This window comes from Protopterus annectens, chromosome 4.part1, assembly GCF_019279795.1.
Source record: "Protopterus annectens isolate FY-2018-M chromosome 4.part1, PAN1.0, whole genome shotgun sequence".
Classification (NCBI taxonomy): domain Eukaryota; kingdom Metazoa; phylum Chordata; order Ceratodontiformes; family Protopteridae; genus Protopterus; species Protopterus annectens.
The window spans coordinates 74,626,802-74,651,668 of NC_056734.1; the positions used below are offsets into that span (position 1 = coordinate 74,626,802).

Here is a 24,867-nt window from a genome sequence, read left to right on the forward strand (position 1 = left end):
AGTTGATAATGTTGAAACAGTTTTGAAAGATTCAAAAGATTTCTTGAATGATTTATGCAGGAAGTCATGTATACTTTTAAAGAGTAAGGAGCTACTTTTTGTACACTTGATATAGCATCATTCTTTACTGTTATTCCTAACACAGATGGTGTAGAGAGTATTAAAATGTTTTCATTTGAAAGACAAGCTTTTACTAAAACTAAGAAGTCATCTGCCCTTTACTTGAGCTCATTTTAGAAAACAATGTTTTTATATTTGGTGGTGAGTTCTATCTACAGACGATAGGCATAGCTATGGGCACAGCTTGTGCCAATAGCTACACCAGTCTCGTATTGGGAATTGAACTATGTATTGAAGGACAATGTATTTGTGAAACATATTGTCTATTACAAATGTTTTGTAATGACATTTTTCTTTTTGTGGGATGGTACACAGATTTTGCTTGACTGTTTTGATGAATTTATCCATAAGACTACCTCTTATTTGAGGTTTAGTGTTAAGAGCACCTCAAATTTTATTCAGTTTCTGGATATTAAGTTACAAAGGGATATGCTTGTCTGCTTTAAGACTGAACTTTATAGGAAAACCTGTAAGAAGAATTCACTTTTACACACGACGAGTATGCACCCTCATCATGTACAGAGAAATGTACTACATGGGCCGTTTCTTAGAGTTATGAGACTACACAATGATGATACTGCTCTTGACAAGGCTGTTTTTGATATAAGATCTGATTTCTTGGCCAGAAGCTATAAGGCAACAGAGATAGATGACTGTATAGCTATGATTAAGAATAAAAGGGTTGTTGCAGCTAAACCTTATTTCTCTGACACTTCCTGTATAGGTGAAGTCACTGATTTAAGACACTCTGACAAGAAAGAACTTAGGTTCCTGTTAACATATTCAAGTGATGTTAATCTCATTTGTGATGTCATTATAAGAATTGGGACATTCTATGAACAAACACAGAATTAAGAGATAAGACTGGAAATGTACCTAGTTTTTCTTTTCGTAATAATTATTCTTTGAAGAGGCAGTTTGTTATAAGAACAGATTACACATAATAATGTATTGTTTTCAGAGCATAAAGGTACATTTCCATGTAGAAGGTGCAAGGCTTGCAAGTATCTATACTCCAATTGCTACTTTGAGCTTCCTGTTTTACATTATTTGGTAGAATTTTCTTTTTATGCTAATTGTCTAAAAATGTAGTTTATTATGTTTTTTGTGATGTTTATGTTTTTTTATATCAGTAAAACCAATCAGTGTTTTAAGGATAGAATCTTCGAACATCTGAACAATATTAGGAATATAAAACTCAGTAACGCCCTAGCACAACACATTAATGATTCTGGCACTAATCATAAGTTTTATTTCTTTGTTTTAGAATTCATAGCAGATGATTTCAGAGGTGGCGACATTAAAAATAAGAATGAAGTGAAGGAATAAGTCTGGATTATGGAATTAAGGTCTGATAAATTTACAAATATTAAAGGGCATGTTTCTTTAAAACCCTTTTGAAAGCACGACAATTGCCCTATTGATACATAACGGAGTCAGGAGTGGTGAAGAGATTTTGGTTTTGGTTTTGATAAATGTAAGTTAATATTGATATGTGTATATCAAATACTTATCTATTTGCCAACATTAACAGCAATCAGTGTTTTTATTAGAGCGTATGTTATTTACATTAGGAGTATGTTGTAGTATTTGAATAATTTTGTTTGAGTGGATATGTTACTGTTCATTTTTGATGAGCTTTTTTCGGCAGAAGAGGTTGAGATATGATTTATTGTTTAAATATATTGCCAATCATAAATGTTTATAGCATGATGTTACTATTTTTGCCAGTGAATGTTTTTAAACTAAATGTGCATTTGGATGTCCTTTTCAGTTATATACCACTGTAAGTTACAGTATATCAAATATTTTAGTTAGTTACGAGTAGTCCAGTCATATTTGCATGTATATTGTGAGTTAGAGTGTACTTTGTTTTAAGCTTACATCATGTGAGTACAATGTTTTTTAACAATTTTGATTGGTTAGCTTGCTTTCTAAATTAGTCTCAGTGGTTAACTTGACTTATGGTCTGAATAAGCGGTTGTTTAACCTTGAAAGCACTTACCAATTACTTGTTATCTTTTGTCTGTTTTTAAACTTTTGGAGTTATTGCCTTGTTGGTCACATGACTTTTTCTTTATTGTTATTTTATTTATATATATATATATATATATATATATATATATATACAGTCACACACACACACACACACACACACACACACACACACACATATATATATATATATATATATATATATATATATATATATATATATATATATATAAGCACTTTACTATCTCGAAATACTGAAATCTCAAATTTCAGTATCTCAAGATGAAAATGCCGAAAGTGCAGTTGAGTGAAACTGCACTTGATTAAATTTGAAGTGTCGAATGTGCAGTTGTGGTAGTGCAGTACATGGGATTTGCTGTGTTTGTAAGGTGCGGTGTGCTGGGGGATATGGTTTCCCTACCGTTATGTGGATATATATGGAAATTCAGATAAGTGCTGTTTTTTAAGGCTTTTAGGTAGGGATTTGAGTGTATGTGAGAGTGTTGGGAAGTTTTAGATGTAGGTTAGGGTAGGTAGGTAAGAGTGTGAGTGTGTAAGTGTTGAGAGTGGTGGTGTTTGTATGTATGTGGTGTGTGTTTTTGCAAGGGGAATATAGAGCATGTAGTGGTGAGTTTAGTGTCTTTGTCTTTTTAGTGTAACCTCGGAGTTAGTATATATAAGTAGTGGGGGTGTGGGAGACACAGCCCCCCACATAGGGGGTACAGGGGGGGCTTGCCCCCCTGCTTATATGTAGGGTAGGTGTGTGCATTTGTGTTGTTGTGTTTGTGTGTGTTTTGTTGGCTTGTTGTAGTGTGGGGAGGAAGGTGTAGGTATGTTTGTTTGTGTGACGGAGGGTGTATTTAAAAGTCTCGATTTTGAATTTCGTGCTTTTGGGGTTTTGATATTGTGAATGTTCAGCTTTATAGTCTCAAGATACTCCCCTGGATTCTCAAAAGCGTGCACGGAGTGCAAGATCGGTGCAGGAGCTCAAGCAGGCAATATGTCTGCCGTGCGATCCAGGAACAGCCTGCAGGGGCATGCACGAGCGCTCCTGCACTAATCTTGAACGGACTAAGCCCTGGTATGCACATCACCCCATTTGCAGGTGAAATCCATGCAAATGAGGTGATTTTTGCAATCCAGGAAGGTTGCAATAGTCAGTGCAAGACTAATGCTATCTGCAGAAATGTACTCGGTTAGTAACTGAGTACATTTCTGCAAAATCCAAAATGGAGCTATGACAACTCCGAATAAAGGCTGCATATCAAGTAGTAAGCATTCCAGTGGCCAAGTATAAGGCCATTGGCATTGCAAACAAACAAAAAATAAAAAAAACAACTTTTATTTTTTTTTAGCCGATCTCGGCCGTTTAAGCGTAGGGCAGTGGCATGCAAACGGGATCAGGGGAAAATAATAAAATAAACCTAAAATAAGCATTCTAACTAAAATCAATATTCTGCCATGCAAGTCAATGGCAGGTAGAAGACAACCTGGCCAGTGAGTAATGGTTGCTAAGGGGGGAGCACAGTGTGAGACATGTAACTATGCATTAGCAGGCAACCCTATGCAAATGAGGGGAAGGATAGTGAATTTCAGTTTTCCCCAGCATGTGAGTTAGGTCCCAACAGTGTAAGAGTAGGAATAGCTTGGTGCAAGCCTAGGAGGTAGGTGACATCGGGGGGGGGGGTGTCAGGCATACTGTAAGCAGATTGGAGCCCTGTGGCTCTGGTTTGCACCTAGCTTAGCACAGCTAAGGTATGGGGTGTGTCTAAACCTGCCTAGCACACTTTACAAAGTCTAAGCAGGGTGCGCACCGCGAACTGGGTTATACATGAAGAAAAAAGAAGTTAAACCAGGAAATAGCAGCAGTGTGCACATTTGAGCACTCTGTTTGCGCGACGTGCCCCTGGGCTTAAACAGGAAGGCAATGGGAAGGGAAAACAGCAGTAGGAAGGTAATCCAGGAGTACTAGCTTAGCTGGAAGGTGAAATGTATCAGAATCAGCCAATTATACAGGCAGCAGACAAGCCCAGCCCAGAACACTACTATAAGCTATGCAAACACCTACCCCTCTGGTTTTTACCACACTCTACACCATCGGTGTATACAAGCAAGGAAATTTTAACAAACAAACCTACAAAATGAGAAGGGCTGCAGCAGGCAACATAGAACAACATGTGCAAGAGGCTGAGGGTGGTGAGGATGTGAATGCTGCCGAGCAACATACAGTGAGGAGACGGAGAAGAGTGTACAAACCCAGGGTAACCTACCAGGGGCTACATGAGTTGGATATAGTAGAGTGCTATAGGGTGGACAGAGACCTACAGCAAATTGTTGAGCTGTGCTGGCCACACCTGGCACACCAAACTGACCGAGGAAAACCCATCCTAGTGGATACCAAGGTATGTGCAGGCCTAGGTATACTAGCCACAGGTACCTCCCAAAGCACAACTGGGGATATTATGGGGATCTCATAGGCATCAACAGCCAGAGTATTCCACCAGTTCCTGGATGCCATGTCAGCAGATGCCAGTGAGCACATATATTTCCTCAACACCCATGAGGTGTTGACCAGCATTATATGTCTCTTCCACCAAATAGCAGAATACCCTGGGGTAGTGGGTGCTATAGACTGCACGCACATATGCATCAAAGCACCACCCGGTGAACAGGGTAGGGCCTACATCAACCGCAGCGGCATCCTCTTCATCAACTGCCAGGTCGTATATGATGCCCATGGTATTATAATGAATGTGTGTGCTGGCTGCCCTGGAAGCTATGATGATTCCCACATATGGCAGCTGTACCAGAGATTTTCCAGTAGGGACATCCCCTATGGTCACCTAGTCATGGATGTGGGGTACACACTGGAGCCATGGCTGATGACACCCATCAGAAATGCACACACACCTGAACAAGAACACCATAATGAGGCACACGCACAGGCCAGACATATAATAGAGCATGTGTTTGGAATGCTCAGGTCATGGTTCCGGTGTCTGGACACATCCGGTAGAGCCTTGCAGTATTCACCAGCTATATGTACCCAGATTGTTACGGTATGTGCTATGCTACACAATATGATCCTGCAGAAACAGCTGCAGTAGGAACAGCATGGGGCAGGGCCACAGAGCCCCCCACCAGTGCCAAGGCCTGCACAGACACAGAGTGACCCAGAGGAGGAACAACCTGAGCCTACCCCAGTAGGCAGATGGAGGCATACCCAGTATGCCGTGGCTGTGGGCAAAGAGGCAACACATAGCACATGCACTGACAAAGTAGGGACCCAGGTAATGACACCTCTCTCTGACTCGCACATACAGTAAAAGGGATGCCAAACATGACACTACATGTGCTCAACAATTATAGTGAGAGTACTATGTGCATCCGACATAGGCAGCCCTCCAGCACCATCCACAAGCCTGGCACACCCTCAAGGTAAGTCAATCAACCTACCAATTGCCAAATGGAGTAGAATGTGTCATTACCTGTAGTTATGGTATGGATGTGAGCATGCAAGGAAATTGGGTGGCTGAATGTTATGGCAGCAGACAGTAGACAGCACCATGACATCTGTAACACATACTGGAGTCACCATAATAGCCAGTACTACACAGGGTGACAAAACCCACTGCAGAAAATGTGCTGAGCAACATGTGTGTCCATATAATCCACACATGCCAGTCAGGTTGGTTCACATACCCAAAAACAGTCCCAGCCAGCAGGACAGGTGTAAGCAAACGCAAACAGAGACTGTGTTATGGCTCCTGAATGATGGCTATGGTTAACCTCCCCCCCAGGCCTACACAGACAGACTACAGCAGGTCAGGCAGTAGGGTGTTAGTTCTGAAGGGTAGGATGTTAGACACTAATATGTAGGGCGACCAAAGCAATGATCTGTAGTACACTGGTATGCCTCTAGTCAGCATGATAGGTAAGAATACAGAATGAAATGGAGTACCTTTCATACCAGTACAGTAATAGCAAATATGTACAAGTGTCAGGTGTGCCCCCCCCATCCGACGTAGTAATGTAATAACAGTCAGTTGGGCCCCCCCAATCCTGTGTAGAAATGTAGAAATAGTCAGGTGTGCCCCCCTTCCTAAATAGTAATGTAATAACAGTCAGGTGTGCCCCCCACAATCCTGTGTAGGAATGTAGAAATAGTCAAGTGTGCCCCCCCATCCTACATAGTAATGTAATAACAGTCAGGTGTGCCCCCCAATCCTGTGTAGAAATGTGGTAATAGTCAGGTGTGCCCCCCCATCCAACATAGTAATGTAATAACAGTCAGGTGTACCCCCCACTCCTCTGTAGAAACAGTCAGGTGTGTCCCCCTGCTATGCAGAAATGTAGTAACAGTCAAAGCCAAATGATCGATGGATATCCTACAGAGACAGCATGCTACCTGTCAGTGTACAACACAAAGGTCAGGACTGCAGCACAAACTACCTGGACACGATCCACACATTCAATACAGATGGCCATACTGGGCATGCTCACACACTTAAACACATGAAGGCCATGTCTGTAAACACCAGTGGACTAGACATATCTGTCAGTTGCAGTTGTCAGTGCAGACACTCGTCAGTATGCAACATTCTTGCCTTGCACACACACACACACACACACACACACACACACACACACACACACACACACACACACACACACACACACACAGTGGATAGGAATACAGACATATATGTCAGGACAACACTCTATAATAAGCCAAAGGTAGAGATACATAGATGTGTGGAAGAGGGTGACTGTGACAAGGAGCCATCCAGGCCTGCCCCACCCAGCACACAGCTAAAGGGCCCCAAACACATGAGGTGCAGATGTCACTCACTGCAGATACTAGCCACCAGTATGTCAGCATTATAGACTATGCACATGCCAGCTGTGTAACATGACTGTACAAGGAAGTAGTCATCTAGCAGCTGTATATACGTACCTGTGAAATATGACTTCATGTGCGCCCGCATGTGGTGTGTCAATCCCTAGATGAATGGGTTATGGCCCATGCACACACACTGCCATCCCCATAGCCCTACTATGACAAGCCTGCTGAGGTCATCTAATGTGAAATACACCTTTGGGAGAACCTTTGGGAGAATTGCAGCCCCATAATCTCCATGGTGCATCCCATAACTGCATACTGCTGTAGTGTGATAAACTAGTTAGGTAGGAGTTCTAATCACAGACTTGGCAACTGCGTGTGAGTGTGTGTGTGTGTTTGTGTGCGTGTCTGACTGTGTAGAGAGCAATGCTTTTTAGGGTACTCACACTCCCTACAATTCATATACTTAACTTTGGCAAGGCTGCTGATGTCACCCACCTAGAAATACCCCTCTGGGAAGGTTGTAGCCCAGTAATCTCCATAGCATGTCCTGTAACTGCATCCTGCTGTAGTGTGATAAAGTAATTAGGTAGGTGTTCTAATACCAGACATGGCAAGTGTGTATCTGTGTAGAGAGCAATGCTTTTTTGGGTACTCACACTCCTTACAATTCATATAATCAACTTTGGCAAGGCTGCTGATGTCACCCACCTATAAATACACCTTTGGGAAGGTTGTAGCCCAGTAATCTCTGAAGGGTGTCCTGTAACTGTGCACTGCTGCACTGTGATAAAGTAGTTAGGTAGGTGTTTTAATCCCAGACATGGTAACTGTGTGTGTGTTCTGTCTGACCCTGTCTGTGTAGAGAGCAATGGTTTTTAGGGTACTCACACTCCTTACAATTCATATACTCAACTTTGGCAAGGCTGCTGATGTCACCTACCTAGAAATATACCTCTAAGAAGAGTGCAGCCCCATAATTTTTGTAGCACATCCTGTAGCTGTGTACTGCTGTAGTGTGATGTACTAGCTAGATAGGTGTTCTAATCCCAGACATGGCAAGTGTGTGTGTCTGTCTGACCCTGTCTGTGTAAAGAGCAATGCTTTTTAGGGTACTCACACTCCTTACAATTCATATACTCAACTTTGGCAGGGCTGCTGATGTCACCCACCTAGAAATACACCTCTGGGAAGGTTGTAGCCCAGTAATCTCCGTAGCGTGACTTGTAACTGCATACTGATTTAGTGTGATTTAAAACTGTGGTAGGGTTCCATCCCCACCCATGGCAGTTATGGATGTTTTGTGTGTGTTTCAATGTCTGTGTAGGGAGCAATACATTATAGGCTAGTCGCACTCAGTATATTTCAAATGGCCTACTTTGGCAATTCTGCTGATGTCATTCATTGTGAAATACACCTTTGGTGAAAGAATTCTCCAGCAATCCCCATGGTGTGTCCTATAGCAGCTCCATGTTACAGTATGATACAGACCTCTGTTAGGGGTTCTATACCTACACATGTCAGTTGGGGATGTTTTGTGCGTGTGTGTGTGTGTGTGTGCGTGTGTGCGTGTGTGTGTGTGTGTGTGTGTGTGTGTGTGTGTGTGTGTGTGTGTGTGTCACTGTCTGTGTAGGAAGCAATACATTTTAGGCTAGTCACACACATTACATTTCAAATGGCCTACTTTGGCAATCCTGCTGATGTCATTCTTTGTGAAATACACCTTTGGGGAAGGAGCTCTCCAGTAATCCTTGGGGTGCATCCTATAACAGCTCCATGCTGTAGTGTGATATAGACCTCTGTTAGGGGTTCTATACCCACACATGTTGGTTGTGGATGTTTTGTGTGTGTGTGTGTCACTGTCTGTGTAGGGAGCAATGCATTTTAGGCTAGTCACACGCATTATATTTCAAATAGCCTACTTTGGCAATCCTGCTATGTCATTCATTGTGAAATACTCCTTTGGGAAAGGAGTCCTCCAGTAATCCCTGTGGTATGTCCTACAACAGCTCTATGCTGTACAATGATATAGACCTCTGTTAGGGGCTCTATACCCACACATGTTGGTTGTAGATGTTTTGTGTGTGTGTGTCATTGCCTGTGTAGGGAACAATGCATTTTAGGCTAGTCACACTCACTACAATTCAAATGTTCTACTTTGGCAATCCTGCTGATGTCATCCAATGTGATATACACCTTTGGGGAAGGAGAACTCCCCTAATCTCCATGGCGCGTACCATAACTGCATAGTGCTGTAGTGTAATAAACTAGCTAGGTAGGGATTCTACTCTCAGAAATGACAGGTGTGTGTGCTTGTGCATGTTTATAACCTATATCCTGTGTGGAGGTGGTTGTGAGTGTGTAACACCTGTGGCCAATGTGGAGCAGCTTTTGCATATTTCTTATATGGTGGCCCTACTATATATCAAAATGTCCACCTTACAGGGATAACAGATGTGAAATAGCTGAGCAGTTGGGGTGCAAAGCCATACCCATACATGTGACATCAAGGCCAGGCAATCACAGTTAGCAACCCCAGTATTACCCAGAGCACATTCTCAACCCATGTCTCATACACACACACATACCTAGGCAACAGCCAATATGTGGGTAGTACACTGCATATTGGCTACTGATAGTAACTATGGGGTAATAGTTGTGGGCTACAGAGGGCATGGCACCCTGTCCATCTGTCCAATATGCATGTACATGCAGACAGTGCACCTTCCCCATGTTCCCCAATGGACACCTGCAACACCTGTGGTGCCATCACATGTGACCCACAAAGGACATACCATGCCTGACAACATGCCCTGTATTGACAGATGCCAGTGACACCAGGGAATGCCATTAGCATGCTACCAATGTAGGTGCAGGGTAAACCTACTGCCCATTACCAGTTCCCGCCACAGGTGGGCAAGACTGGCACATGTGATAATAATCTGTGTTCAAAACATGGGCCAGACATCCCAGGTACAGTTCCACATGTCACTGTACATGCATGTGGGAGGTGTGCACATCCCAGACACCGTCCATGTTATGGACTAAGGAACACATACATGGCAAGCGATGCACAGCATTGGCCACACCCAATAGTCACCCAGGTGACTGGATGGGGGATACAATACCCACCTGTGTGGGCAAATGCAGACACTACAGCCCTGAGCCACAATGCAGACCACTGTCATATGGCCTGATGCCAAGGTATATCCATTGCCTAGCCTTGTATAGCCATCTGGCACAGTCAACCACCACACACCTGTGCAGACATGCACCCATGCATGTCAGTACTGGCACCCTGTGTGTTTGTGTGTGTGTTGTATGGTGCATATGTTCACATCCACACTCCCTACAACCCCCATGGGCATACTGAAGCATGCTGTCTGATGTCAGACACCTCCCCATACCCTTTGCCCATACCACCACCATATGACCTGTGTGGTGCATGTGATACCTGCACAGTGATGTGTTGTGGCAATCCCACTATTGATGAGTTGTAATCCTGGCCCTGCCAAATGTGTCAATGTGTGTGCATTCCTGTGAGAGTGTGGCTGTGTTGATGATGGTACCTGTTCATGCGGACAGGCATGTGTACATCACCTACCATACAGCTACTGTATCCCTGTTGCAGATGTCAGTCACCATCATATATATGTTCTGAGGGGTCCACAACAGGTAACACATGTGGCACATCCAATAACTACATAGAACTGTGATAGCACTAGATAGTCATCAGGGGTTTGATACCCTGTGCTGGTAGGTGTGTGACACAAGCCTGCTTAGGTTTTACTCTCCCACCCCTCCCTGACTTTGTCTTTGCCTCTGTCTGCCTCTCCCACTCCCTCTCTGGTGGATGTGGAGACCTGCACCTGCTTTGCTTGGCAGCAGCAAGTGTATTTTAAGTGATGGTCATGATCAGTTGATGGCCTCTGCACGAATTGCAGCCCTCCCCTAGCTAATTGCATGTGGAACAGCTGTGGTAACATTCCCATAGCCAATTGCATGGAAACACACTCCACTATCTAGGAACATAATGTTCGTTTTGGCCCTTTTCATTCACTGTTTGCAGGAACTATATCTGTTGTTTGGAAAACAGCATCTCAGATGGACTGGGCATTTACCTCTAACAACATGCACTGTGGAAACAGGGCAACACACAGGAGGGGGATGTGCCTGACCAGATTACAGACTGTAAGTGCTGCTATACTGCATTTGGAGTACTGTTGGTTTAACAGTGTGTCTGTGGATATGACTGTCCTACATGTCTCAATACCTACCATGTCATTTCTATGTTTATGAGGAATCCCCATCTGCAGGGTCATCTGCAGGCAGGGCAGTGTGTTGTGCCTTTGGTTTCATGTGTTACCAATGAAGCATCTATATGTGGACTGCAGAAGGTAGTGTGAGGATTACAGTCTGTAGGTGGTGAAAGCCGTGACAGTTACTGGCTGCATATCCCTCATTGGACATATGTTGCAACAAACCCTGTTACAACAGTAAATGTATGAGGTTATCACAGCAACATGTCAGTATTGGCCCTGTGTATGTGCTTCCAGCCACAACTCTGTTAACCTTTGTACATATGTCGTGCATGAAGTGGTGCATATGTGCTGTACTCCATAAATAGTGGCATCATACCTGATAACAAGCCAGTGATATATCAGAGTGCTATACATGCCATGTACAGTAGGGGTTATATTTCATGACATAACCTGGACATTCTGTGGATGTTTGTACAGTACTGAGGTCTGTGTACTTACGGTGAATGTTGATAGTGTGTGTATTGTTAATATGTACTTTAGCCTGTGTACAGACTATGGTAGATGTCATTCCTACCCGATGTTACATGCTGCTCCACTGTATGGTACCGTATTGGCATACATGTTTGTAGGGCCATACACACACATGTCCCATACCACAGACAGCCATCAGACCAAACTGTGTAGCAGCCCAGTATATGTAGGGTCAGTCTGTGAGTGTTGTACAAAATTACCTCTATAGCATTCCTTTCTAAAAATAGCTGTTTGAAATTCACCACTAACTGTTTTCTGTATACTGACATCTAAAAAATTTATAGAGGTCAAAGAGATATGTGCAGTGAACTTAAGAAAGTGAGTGCTGTTATTAATATATTCAAGAAAAACAGCAAAGGTATCCATTCCACCTTCCCACAGGAGGAAAAGATCATCCACAAATCTTCGATAAAAAATTAGATTCCTATCAAAACATTCTATCAGTATATTAAGCTTTTCCCATACTGCCATGACAATGTTGGCGTAGCTATTGGCACATGCTGTACCCATAGCTACGCCATCCAACTGTCGATACAGTTTACGTTCAAATATAAAGACATTGTTCTCTAACACAGTTTCCATCAAGAGACATTAAATCAATGGCCTGAGTGCTGTATGTACCATCCTCTACCAGATATTATTTCAAAAACAAGATCCCTACATCATTGGGGATGACTGTAAAAAGAGATTGTACATCTAGGGTTACCATAATACACTGCTTTGTGGGTGATTTCTGTTTGATACAAAAGAAAAGATCCTCAAGAAACTGTTTGGTATCTTTCAAAATATATGTATTCTTTACCAACAAAGGTTTCAGGTGTCATTCAATATTGATAGATAATGGTTCAGTATTCCATCCTTGGCCTGCAACAACAGGCCTCATCGGAGGTCAATACAAGTGCTTGTGTATTTTTGGTAAGCCTTGAATTATGGGTATGACAGGTTCTCCTACTAAAAAGTAGTTGAATAACTCTAAGTCAATGATCCTGGATTGTAAACAATCAAACAGATTATTATAAATAATAGTTTCACATTTGTGGGCTATTTCTAAATCTATCTCTTCATATGCCTTAGCATCCTTTAACATATTCAACATTGAATCCCTATAAAAATCATAATCCATAATAACTAAAATACCTCCTTTATCTGCTGGTGTAATAGACAGGGATTTGTCTTGGCATAAATACTGTAGAGCCTGTTTTTCATTATATGTTAAGTTAACATTTTTAGCATTAGTACAGTCATCATACATCTTATAAATATCCTTCAGACAAACTTTTTCAAAGATTTCAACAACCCCATTGATGTTCGGCATGTAGCTACTGTTTCTTTTAAAAGTTTTAGCGCCACTGCTTGATTCCTCTCCCTTACCAAATTGCATCTTTAACATTAAGTTACTAGTGAAAGTCTTAAGTTCAGTAACATTTTCTGTTAGAATCATTTTATTTGCAGGTATAAAAGTCATACTTTTATTCAGTACTCTTGCCTCTTCAGCAGTCAATCTCCATTTAGACAGATTCCAAATTAACGATTGTTCTGGCCCTGCCACATTCATTTCAGTGTGAGCATGTTCTCGTCTTCTATAGATGCCTTCTGTTTCTGACGGCCCCTGCTGTAGGTTCGTTCACGAAAATGCATCGCCCTAATGGGGTATGGTGTATTGATACATACAGAGCCAGGATTTTCACTAGTTGAAGCATTACCATGATTGCCCAAACTAGCATTGTCCTTTCTTCTAGCTCCACTAAGTATAGAGTCACTCTGTGATGAAGAAACACTCGTTTGCACTGCAGTTGTACTGATAGTAGTAGGGGGCATTCCCCTGTTGTTGTCATCAGTTGAATGCCCATCAGCCAAGTTTGTTAAGGTGGAAGCATGCTTATTCTTTTCCTGAAGTGGGGATCCCATAGCATTCGGTCCACTCTTAGAGCCAGTTCTGACCTCCCTGGGCCATGCAAAGGCACGGCCATTGGCAAAATCATGCGAGTCCCTCTGGATCTTCTTCTTCTTATAGGAGAGGAGCTGTAAGTCATAATTATTTAGAGTCTCAATAACATAATCCATCTTAACATCCACTACATTAGATGGATACCTATCATATATATCAGTCTGTAGCTGAGTAACATCCTTAAGAAGTTTGTCCTCCTCTGGTTTGAAAAAGTCTATTAAGAGACGCATATACTTGTAACTTGTCTCTAGATTTAACTGCTGCCATTTAGTTAACAGATCTTTATAAGTCATACCATACGTGGGCATATTCAATACCCTTAGCACACGAGGTACAATATTCAAAGTTATACAGGCTTCAAAGTAAAATCTTTGTATTGGTAAACATTTAAGCTTACGTGCATCATTTTCTAGCTTGAAACGATCCTTCTTAAGAGCTGCCAAGTCATACTCACAAACAGTCTCTTGATGCACATTACTAGTCACCGGTTGAAAGTCCAAGAGGGAATTTTCTCTACCCAAAACACTGGTTGTAATGTCTCTTCATTGCACTTTCTTGCTATTATTGCCTTCATGCGAAGACTCCAACTGTGGAACCAAAACAATACCTTCAGCCTTGTCTCTACACCCCAGATAAAAGTAGCAAATAATAGTCCAAAAAGAAACCAGGACGCAGGTAAACGGATCCTTCAACAAAGTAGTGAAAATGTAAAGCAAAAACAGAAGAAGGATCCAGACCACAGCAAATAAAATCATGTATTTAATACAAAAAAGACACAAGGTAAGCGCTTTCGCAGCTGCAAGCTGCTTCATCAGATGACCATTACAAAAACTCATCCACTTTTATATTTAGTCACACCAATCCAATGTTCACTTTAATCAAATATGCAAATGTTGCCTTAAAGTGTCCTAGTGCCTAAAAAGCCATAAAACCTATCTAAACAAGGTCATGTACTAATAAATACTAACAATTAACACACACATATATATATATATATATATATATATATATATATATATATATATATATATATATATATAACCTAGTAAAATGTATTACATATTAAAATATACAGGAAATATATAAATATAAACAGTAGTTCATACCCTATATATTCATCTAAGAAGGGGCCTATTCTTCAATACAGGCTTAATGGATATTTTGTCGTTAAGGCCTGAACCCATATTAGCACGCATTCATTTGAGAGATCGCATTAGGGAACATATGTATGACATTTCACGACAGACAGAAAACAATGCACTGGCTAGACATGTATTAATTTTTGGTGTTACACATGAGTTTAAATTCATGGTCATTGAGATTGTTGCCCAGGGGCATAAAGGTGGGGATTACAGGAATAAGGTTGAAATTAAAGAACTTGACTGGATCATACAAATGCGTGCTAATATGGGTTCAGGCCTTAACGACAAAATATCCATTAAGCCTGTATTGAAGAATAGGCCCCTTCCTAGATGAATATATAGGGTATGAACTACTGTTTATATTTATATATTTCCTGTATATTTTAATATGTATATAAATGTACATATGTTTGCTTTTATACATTTTCTAGGTTATAATATATTTATTTATTTATTTTACATTTGTTGACCGGGCTAGTCCAGCTGGATTAATGTCCATTTTCAGTGGATATGTATATATATATATATATATATATATATATATATATATATGTTAATTTTTAGTATTTATTAGTATATGACCTTGTTTAGATAGGTTTTATGGCTTTTTAGGCATTAGGACACTTTAAGGCAACATTTGCATATTTGATTAAAGTGAACATTGGATTTGTGTCATTAAATATAAAAGTGGATGAGTTTTTGTAATGGTCGTCTGATGAAGCAGCTTGCAGCTGCTAAAGCGCTTACCTTGTGTCTTTTTTTATATTAAATACATGATTTTATTTGCCATGGTCTAGATCCTTCTTCTGTTTTTGCTTTACATTTTGACTACTTTGTTGAAGGATCCGTTTACCTGCGTCCTGGTTTCTTTTTGGACTATTATATTTATATATATATATATATATATATATATATATATATATATATATATATATATATGTATGTATATATGTATATCTGTATCTGCATAGCTGTGTCTGTGTATCTGCATCTTGGGGATGTGGATGGCTTCCACATTTTACATTTCCTATGGGAGGCAGACTGTACTGCATGATATGTTACCAATACCAGCCTGACATCATACAGGTGGGATGTAGTACTGTTAACATCTTGTGCCCATGTCGTGTCAGGTCCTGGTTATGGGATCTGCAACACTTGGTAGTGTATTGCAGGGTGGACGTGTTTGGCTGTGGGGGTGGGATGCCTATTCGTACAAGACGTATAGTGTGTGAGGCTTCTCATCCCCATTAACGGTGCATGAGGACATATGTGTTTTTGTTAATCTGCCATTGTTATCTACAGATGTATGGCCATATATACCTATATAGATAAATATATCTGCTTACATATATATAACTATGTCCATATATGCCTACATAGATATATATCTGTGTGCACATATGTAACTTGCTGTGTCTATGTAGACATATAGGTGTAGACACATATATGTGTCAATGTAGGCATTTGCATGTATATATGTTCATATATATTAATATATATGTATATATAGATATGCTGTATTTGTTTAGATATTAATATATTTACACACACATACATCTAGATGTTGGTATACGTTCTCTGTGCTGTTGCATGCCTGGACTGGATGATATGTTTCTGAAAACATCAGATTTTGTTATATCTGGCATGGCTTAGTGGTAAATCACTTTATCTATGATGTGCAGGGTCCTGGGTTTGAGCCTTGCAGAGGCTGTTTAGTTTGTTGCTGGGCAGAACACAGGCCGCTGGATACAGAGTGATTAAGGCACTTTTAAGCAGTTCTAAGCGGGTTTGCGTGGAGCTAAGCACTGCTAACTTCCGGTTACAGCTTCTTACATTCAGTTAGCTTCTACATTGCTTAACCAGTGTAGGCATTGCTTACTGCCATGCAAACAGGCTTAAACCTGCTCACTGCTGCTTAAAAGTGCTTACTCCTGCTTACCCCTGCGCTAATTTCTTTAAAAGATAAGAAAAAGAGGTTGATAGGAGAGTGGTGAAAAAAGGAGCACAAAGAGGTAAACACAGTAGGGGAAATAGCCAGGGATGTGCAGGAAGGCTGTAGGGAAGGTCCACAGCTGCTCATTTCTTCTACAGCAACAGCTGTGCATATATACTGAATTTGTAGGTAGATTTGCACACTCAAACCCCTGGGTGAGAGTAAGGACAACAATAATAAATTGTGAAGACAATTAGACTGGATTACATGTGTCCAGTGGCCAGGTGTGTGAAATGGACAGCAATGTATGGGGCGAGATTTTTTTGTGGGAACAGATTGCCCATTTTTTCCTTTTGCAGGTGAGAGTGGGATGTTGGGGAGGGGTAGTACATATATTTGGGGAGGTAGGTTGGGTAGGTTAACAGACATGACAAACAAGACGCATACAGGGGTGGTATATGACACATGTGTGGGGTAAACATCTTGGATGGGGAGGGGTGTTTGGAAGTCGCAAGCCCATGAGCCCCCTAATGGAAACAGTGGGACTTAGGTCCCCACCCATGGGCAGTCACCACTGCACCTTCACGGCCCCAAAGGTGGCTGTGCTGGGGGATGGGTAGGAGGGGGAGGCTCACCCTCTAATTGCACCAAGTGGCCCTCAAGCTGGGGTAGCTGGTCTTGAATCTCCTTGTCAAGCTCCCTACGCACCACAGCCAGGACCTGATGGCGGGTGACAGGTACCTCTCCGTCCCCGCTCCCGGGGGGGGCAAGCCCCATCTCCTGTGGCGATTCCACCCGAAGGTGGTGCAAGGCCAATAGAGGAGGAGGTCCCAGGCTGGGCCCTAGATGTGCTGGTGCCCGGTGCATGGCCAGCTAAGGTGGGACAGGTGGGTCCACTGGGACCGGCCTTCCTATACGAGCTATGGTGTTACAGTTTTAAGAAAGATATCAGTTAGTCATAGTCAACAGCATTCAGGATTAGTTATAACAGCATGCATAGGTATTCCTATTACCCCAAAACACCAGTTTACAACAGTTGCAGATCAAGCAGAACACATGCATATATCGGACAACAGTGGCCATTACAACAGCATGCAGGTTTCATTGATGGCAACAGGCCACCAATATGGGAGTATTTTAACATGGCACATGCATAGAACCAATTGTGAATATTTATAAACCAATAGGACATATGTCCCAACAAAAGTTTGGAGTGTACATGTACCCACTGAGGTGTGTAATAAGGTTATTGTTGCACATATGGAGGGGGTGAGAGAGAGGTCAGTTAACAACTGATATATCTCTGTAGTTTTCACACCTTTCTTAGTCACTGCAGTGATCTGTCCCTTACATGTATTATTACACTACCCAATGTCCTTACTTTGTAAAATGGTATGTTTGTAGATTAGTATATGCGTGGACTGTGTCTTACATATAGTCTACACCTCTTACCTGTTATAACTGTTGAGAAAATCATTAACACTACCTGACAATTTCTACAAATACTCCCAGATTCCATGCTTGTAGACAAGTATATACGTGACCTGTGCTGTACCTACAGTCTACACCTCTTACCTGTTATACCTGTTGAGAAAATCATTGTTAATACTACCTGACAATTTCTACACATACTCCCAGATTCCATGCTTGTAGACAAGTATATACGTGACCTGTGTTGTACCTACAGTCTACACCTCTTACCTGTTATACCTGTTGAGAAAATCATTGTTAACACTACCTGACAAATACTACACATACTCCAAGATACCATGTTGATGCTATACACATACCTAACAATCCATTATTGCACACACTCTGGTCAAGGCTTGACAGGATGCAGGTGTTAATGTGACATATTTTGGAATATCTGTCATACACTTTGGGTGAGATGCTACAATTACAGGTTTGTTTCCATATACATTCTCTTTTTATGTTCAGGTCTATCTATTATATGTTAATATAAGCTGGCTACATTTCTTGGATCATCACACTGATTTGTCAGGGGAACAGGTTACCGGGCAGCATATTTGGGCCATTTATCTGGACATGCTGGACAGATCAGAACAGTTGAGGGGTATGACTATGCATACAGCTTACTACCTGAACATTCTGCCACAGTCTGTACAGTTGATGGTTATGATTATGCTTACAGTGTACATTCTAGCAAAGTCTGTACAGTTGTTGGGTCTGATTATGCATACAGCTTTCTATCTGAACATTCTCACAAAATATGTACAGTTGTGGGGTATGATTATGCATACAACTTACTACCACTCCCAGGATTCGAACCCCTGCTGTGTGTGGTAAAAATATTACAGTTGACATCACAGTACACTGTGCTATCAGGGAATTGGTGTAAAGCATTCCAATGGTTTCTGTCTAAGTCTCCCTCAGTTGTTCTATATGACTGACCTCTTGGGACTTCCAACATTGTGATATTGAACTTCCTACACATTTTAACTGCGTTCAACAGTGTGGGAACACTGCTTAATACTACAGTACTATTTATAGAATGCAACACTACAATAACATATGAAAGCAGGATGTACACAAGCATTCCAGGTGTTATACTTTTATTCACAAGATATTACACCTTTATTTCCACGCAACCTGTATGACAGTCTTCCTGCCATATTGTCTGGTTTATTCAGTATATCCCATACTCAATACACTTCTTTACTGGTACAACACTTTCTAGAACTGTTATATTTATTTGTTATGACAGTACATGCAGGAATATTACTAACCTGCCTCGCGATACAGCCTTTGCAGCCTAGCAGCATGGGCCTGCTGGTTCGCAGCCCACTCATCTGCAGCTGTCAGAGAAATACAGTGATATTTAGCCATTACCTATCCATAGTATACACAAGCTAGGCAATCATTATCTACGTAGTAGAATGGGTACTTAGTGCTGGAGCATCAGCCATCTGCCTTGCTTCTTGGATCCACTGGGTCAAGAGATCGCCCCTCTGCTGCTTCAGGTCAGCATGGTGATGCCTGACCTGCTCACCAGTCCGGGGGATAACAGTGACACTGGTGAGGTCACGGGCGACACTGTCCCAGGTCTCCATTTAATACTGAGAGCCCTGGTACTGGCCCTGCAGTAGTCTTTCCTCATGGTGTTTTACCAGGAGCCATACCATGAATCTGGACTCCTGGGTGCCCCAGCACTGCGCTCTAAATAGAGTGCCTTCCCCAACACCATCCATTCTGCCTACAGTAGGGAACTGTAACCAGTTATGGGAACTATTGGTGCCTGTGGGGTTTAAATATGCCCAATTTCCCACACTTTCCCGTGATTGGATGGTTTTGAAAATGCTAAGCTATGGGCACATCTGCTTACCTAATGTTGGCATTGCTTAAAGGGGCATACCACTGGGCAGATTGAGTTAGCCGGCCTACACATTGCTTACCTCAACTAAGCTGAGCTGTGCAATGGTTAGCATTGCTTAATATTTAATTTGCATTATATTTTCCTTTTGCCATTGATTTGTTATTTGTTACATGCTATATATGTGTCTGGTATCCGTGATTCATGTGTACATACACTGTATGGGGTCCTGGGGACTTCAACACTTTATTACAATAACACCACACATCTGGCCTTACTGCAGTACTCCAGTTCACATATTTATGTTATGTAGCAGGTTATACAACATCACACTGTACATAGATTCCTTTCACATGTTCAGTTTGATTTCCTATGGTGAGGATTTGTTTGTTGAAACCTCAATCTTATGTACTGCTATGATGGCTTAGTGGTTAACTACTGTGACCCCTAATGTACAGGGTCTTGGGTTCAAGACTTGCAGAGGCTGTTTATTTTGTTGCTGGGCAGAACACAGGCCGTTGGATACAGAGTGGTTAAGGCACTTTAAAGCAGTTGTAAGTGGGTTTGCACAGAGCTAAGCAGTACTTACTTCTGGTTACAGTTTCTTACAGTCAGTTAGCTTCTACTTTGATTAATCTGTGTAGGCAATGCTTATCCCATGCAAATGCACTTAAACATGCTTACTAGTGCTTACATATGCATACTACTGCTTATGTGCTTAAATCTGCTTACTAGTGCCTTATTCATTATGACACTGACATTTCACATGTGCATTTCCTGCAGTACTCCAGTTCATAAATATATGTTTTTTAGTGGGTTTTGCAACATGAATATTGGTTAAAATGTGCTTTGGCATGTAAAATAGACAGTGCTGCAGTGGGACTTGAACTGGGAATGCCTGCTCGTTAGGCAAATGCTTTGCCCACTACACTATTGCTGTGCTACTTCATTTGCATATATCTTCCTTGTTATCCTCTTCAGCCTTTCAAGCTGCTATAACCATAGTTAAGAAATGGGCACACCCGCGCACCTATAGTTAGCTGTACTCAGATTTTTTTAAAAAAATAAAGGGGTTTCTTCATTTAATTTTTATGTACTGTTGCTGTTGTACACATGGTGGACTATTGGTGGGGATATGAGGACACCTATGAGTGATCTCGCTCATTTCTTAACACCTTCTGCTACTCTACATTGCAGGAGCATGTTTATTCTGAGAGCTCTGCTCTCAGACATATCCCCTGCATTCATACATGCTCCGTGTAAGCCTATGAGCTCAGGCAGCGAGCCTTGTTAATATGCATGGCGTGCTGATGTCCTGCTCTTAAACAGGTGCTTCCGTGCAGGACTAAGCTAGTCCTGCATGGAAGATTAGTGAATCCGGGGGACTGAAATTCGAGATTTCAGTATTTTGAGATTATAAAGTGAATTCATATATATATATATATATATATATATATATATATATATATATACACATATATACATAGATAGCTAGACAGATATGCATATAAAATACACTATTGCACTATAGGCAGTATTCTTCATGAACAGTGCTATAAGTATATATATATATATATATATATATATATATATATATATATATGTATTATATGCATTTACAGTGTTGCTAAAAAAAGTATTAACAGATCAGAATGTCTGAAAGAAAATTCAGTACAACTCATTCGCAGAAGGACAAGGGGAACTGCAGACTGTCTGAATAAGCAAATCTGACATGTGCTTTGAAAAGGATTAGAAGTCAGGGGAAAGCATAAGATGAGAAATGGTGAATATATTTTAATCAATATGTCTTATGTAATTCGCTCATCAAACATGTAAAGCATGCACAAACTATTCAGAGATATATTAAAATGCCTACATACATTAGCTTGCACTTGTGGAAAAGAGGAATAACACTGTCTACAGCCAGAACAACCTATTGCACATCCCTGGGGTAGGGAACGTGGTTCCCAACAGCTCACACTGTTGTTCTGAATACAGGGCCTCAGCTAAAGAGTAAAGAAGCATCATGACACAGAGAGGTGGTACAGGGAAGATGTCTATGCTTCTAACCATGCAAGCTACTGACACTAGTCCCTGCTGGTGCATGTGGTGGAGCACATATTTGCAGACAAGAGGGCATATGCAGCCATTGCAATGACAGAAATACTCATATCAACATCAAGGGCAGGGTTAGGCTACAAAAAAGAAGAATGTCTCGTTGCCAGCATGCCAGTGAGAGCATGAAGCACCCTAATGGCTTCCTCGATGACAGCCCCCCTCAGACAGTATAATGTCTCATTGAACGGAGGCTTAATGATTGTCAGAAATGGGATGCAAATAATAGAAAAATACATGAAATATGCTCATACCTTGTTCACATTTGCAAGATGTACCATACTTGTCACCCAGAGGTCTTTAATCTTGACTGAGTCGGTTGTAATTCGCAGGGTTTTTTCCAACTTCAAATTCTCGCTCCATGATGCCAAAAATCCATCTTTGCTTATGGTTAAATAACGATTAGAATGTTTCAAAAAGACAATTTTTTTAACATGTTCTTTATGTACAGAAGGGAGGCACCTGATGTCTTTCCACTGTGGAATGACTGAAGAGTTTGTTCTCTCATTTTTCTCATAAAGTTCCAGTAGCATAAATGATGTCAGTTTATCCCAGTCAACGAAGCCATCATGCATCACATCAATTTTATCAAAGAGTGCACCATATTCATCTCGGTTGCCTCGTCCCACTGTTGCAAACATTTTATCAATAAACTCTTGTCTGTTCATACCTATGGATGCAGTCTGGTCCGGTAACTGCAAACAAAAATACAATGGTCTGATTAATATAATACAGTGTGCCTTCTTTTAGTGACTATTACATATGGAGCCTTTTCAAATGTTTCATAATCTGCTTCTGAATAAATCCATTAACACATCTACAGAAAGTAAACAAAATCATGCAAAGTACAATAAATTAACACAAAATAATATACTGTACAATACAATGTGAGGCATGTACTTTTTACGCTAAGGTGATAACTCATGCTGGCAACAGCTAATCAGAAAAGTCAGAATAAGCAAACAAAACAAAAATCTTTCTGATGCTATAAATTTAGATTTTGCAGGTCTTGGGCCAACAGTATACCTTCAGATGCAACATATATGCACTTTTCTGTTGATTTAACCAACAAGAAATGTATACTAAATAAGGATGACTTGTCTGCAACTTATCAGTCTTAATGCAGGATAAGAAAATGTCTTAAAATAGCATTTCATCCATCAATCCATCTTTTAGCTACTACTTCTGGTTATGGTCATAAGGATACTAAGCTCAACAGAATAGACAAGACGTCCCTGTCCCTGCAGAGAGTCTCCTGCAAATCCAATCGGGTTTACATGCATTTTCTCACAATCTAAGTAGTGTAATTGTCCTAGCATATCCCATATCTGACCTGGAGAATCTTTCAACCTTGTGCCTTGTTCACTTCCCATTAAAGGCATGCAGGTAGCATCATCGCTAGAGGACCAAAACCGTCTCAGCTGACCCACTCAACCCAGACAAGGAATGGTTCTACTAACCTTTTCCATTTGAGAAAGTTTCTTTCTATCATGGAGCATGAATTCAGTAACCCTGACAGAGAACTTCTTTTCCACCCCTTTTGTTTATGATCAGTTCTAAAATAATGTGGGGACAAAGACCGAAAATAGGGACAGATTTTAAATACTGACCTTATAAACTTAGGAAGTTAGAAGAATAACATGATATGCATTAGTATGCATTTTCTTAGGGATATGAAGTTGGAAACACAATTCAATCCTCAGTGATATGTCAGAAAACCACACATTTTATGAGGAACAGATCAAAATACGAGGCAAAAAAATCTGGGCAGTCTGTGAAAATCTGGACAGTTGAAAGGTATGATACTGACCAGTTTTACTGCCTTTCTTGAAGAGAATGTCCATAGTCTTCTACAGAACATCATAGACTGTATCCTGGACTGTCCTTCATGGTAAATTCATACTAGTTTCTTCCTTAGTCTCTCAGCTGTTGAATTATTTCCACTGACAACTGTAGAGTATGTGGTATGGTCATGTTCTGTCATTCTGCCTAGCTTTTCATTTCCACTTACCAGCATTGTTATGTTCCATCCTCTGCATTAGGTATGTGTTGCTGTCACCTTTTTGTTGTAGTATACATAAGCATCAGTAAGAGGACATGTTTTTTCCCTTTTGCAAGGTTATCTTGGACATCCACATCTTCCTGTGTGTGAGCATTATTTTTGTTTGATCATTTGTTTGTTTCTTTCTTTGAGGGGGGTGCAGTATGTATAAAATGTTTCTGACTCTTATGTAATGCCTGTCCTGTATGTTGCCTGAGGGGCACTTTAAGTGTCCTCATTGTTTCCAAATTCATATGCAAATTCAAATTCAGATTTACTTAAGTGCTTGAGATCAAACGCTGTACATATCAAACAATAAATAAATATAAGAGACAACAACATACATAAGCGTGAGTAGACAACATTAAACAAATGTGTTTAAGAGCACTTTTAAAACCTGCGACTGTAGGATTTTCCCGAAGCTAGCCTGGAAGATGTTTCTATAATGCAGGTACTTGGTAACTAAAGGAGCAAAAACCAGAAGAATCCAGATTACAGGATGCAACAGAAAGAAGATTTTGTGATCTAGAACAGAGTGTACAAGAAGGGGTATGGATATGCAAAAGGTCGTTCAAGTACGGTGGCCCATGGTTATGCAAAGAAAGA

General features: G+C 40.9%; 1 protein-coding gene across 1 annotated transcript in view; it reads right to left on the reverse strand.

Annotated features, from left to right (window-relative positions):
* WDR49 (WD repeat domain 49) overlaps positions 1 to 24,867 on the reverse strand; it is a 983,894-nt gene that overhangs the window by 716,533 nt on the left and 242,494 nt on the right. Inside the window, exon 3 of the mRNA XM_044070738.1 lies at positions 22,475 to 22,915. Coding sequence (XP_043926673.1) covers positions 22,475 to 22,915 — 441 coding nt within the window. The remainder of the gene's footprint in view (positions 1 to 22,474; positions 22,916 to 24,867) is intronic.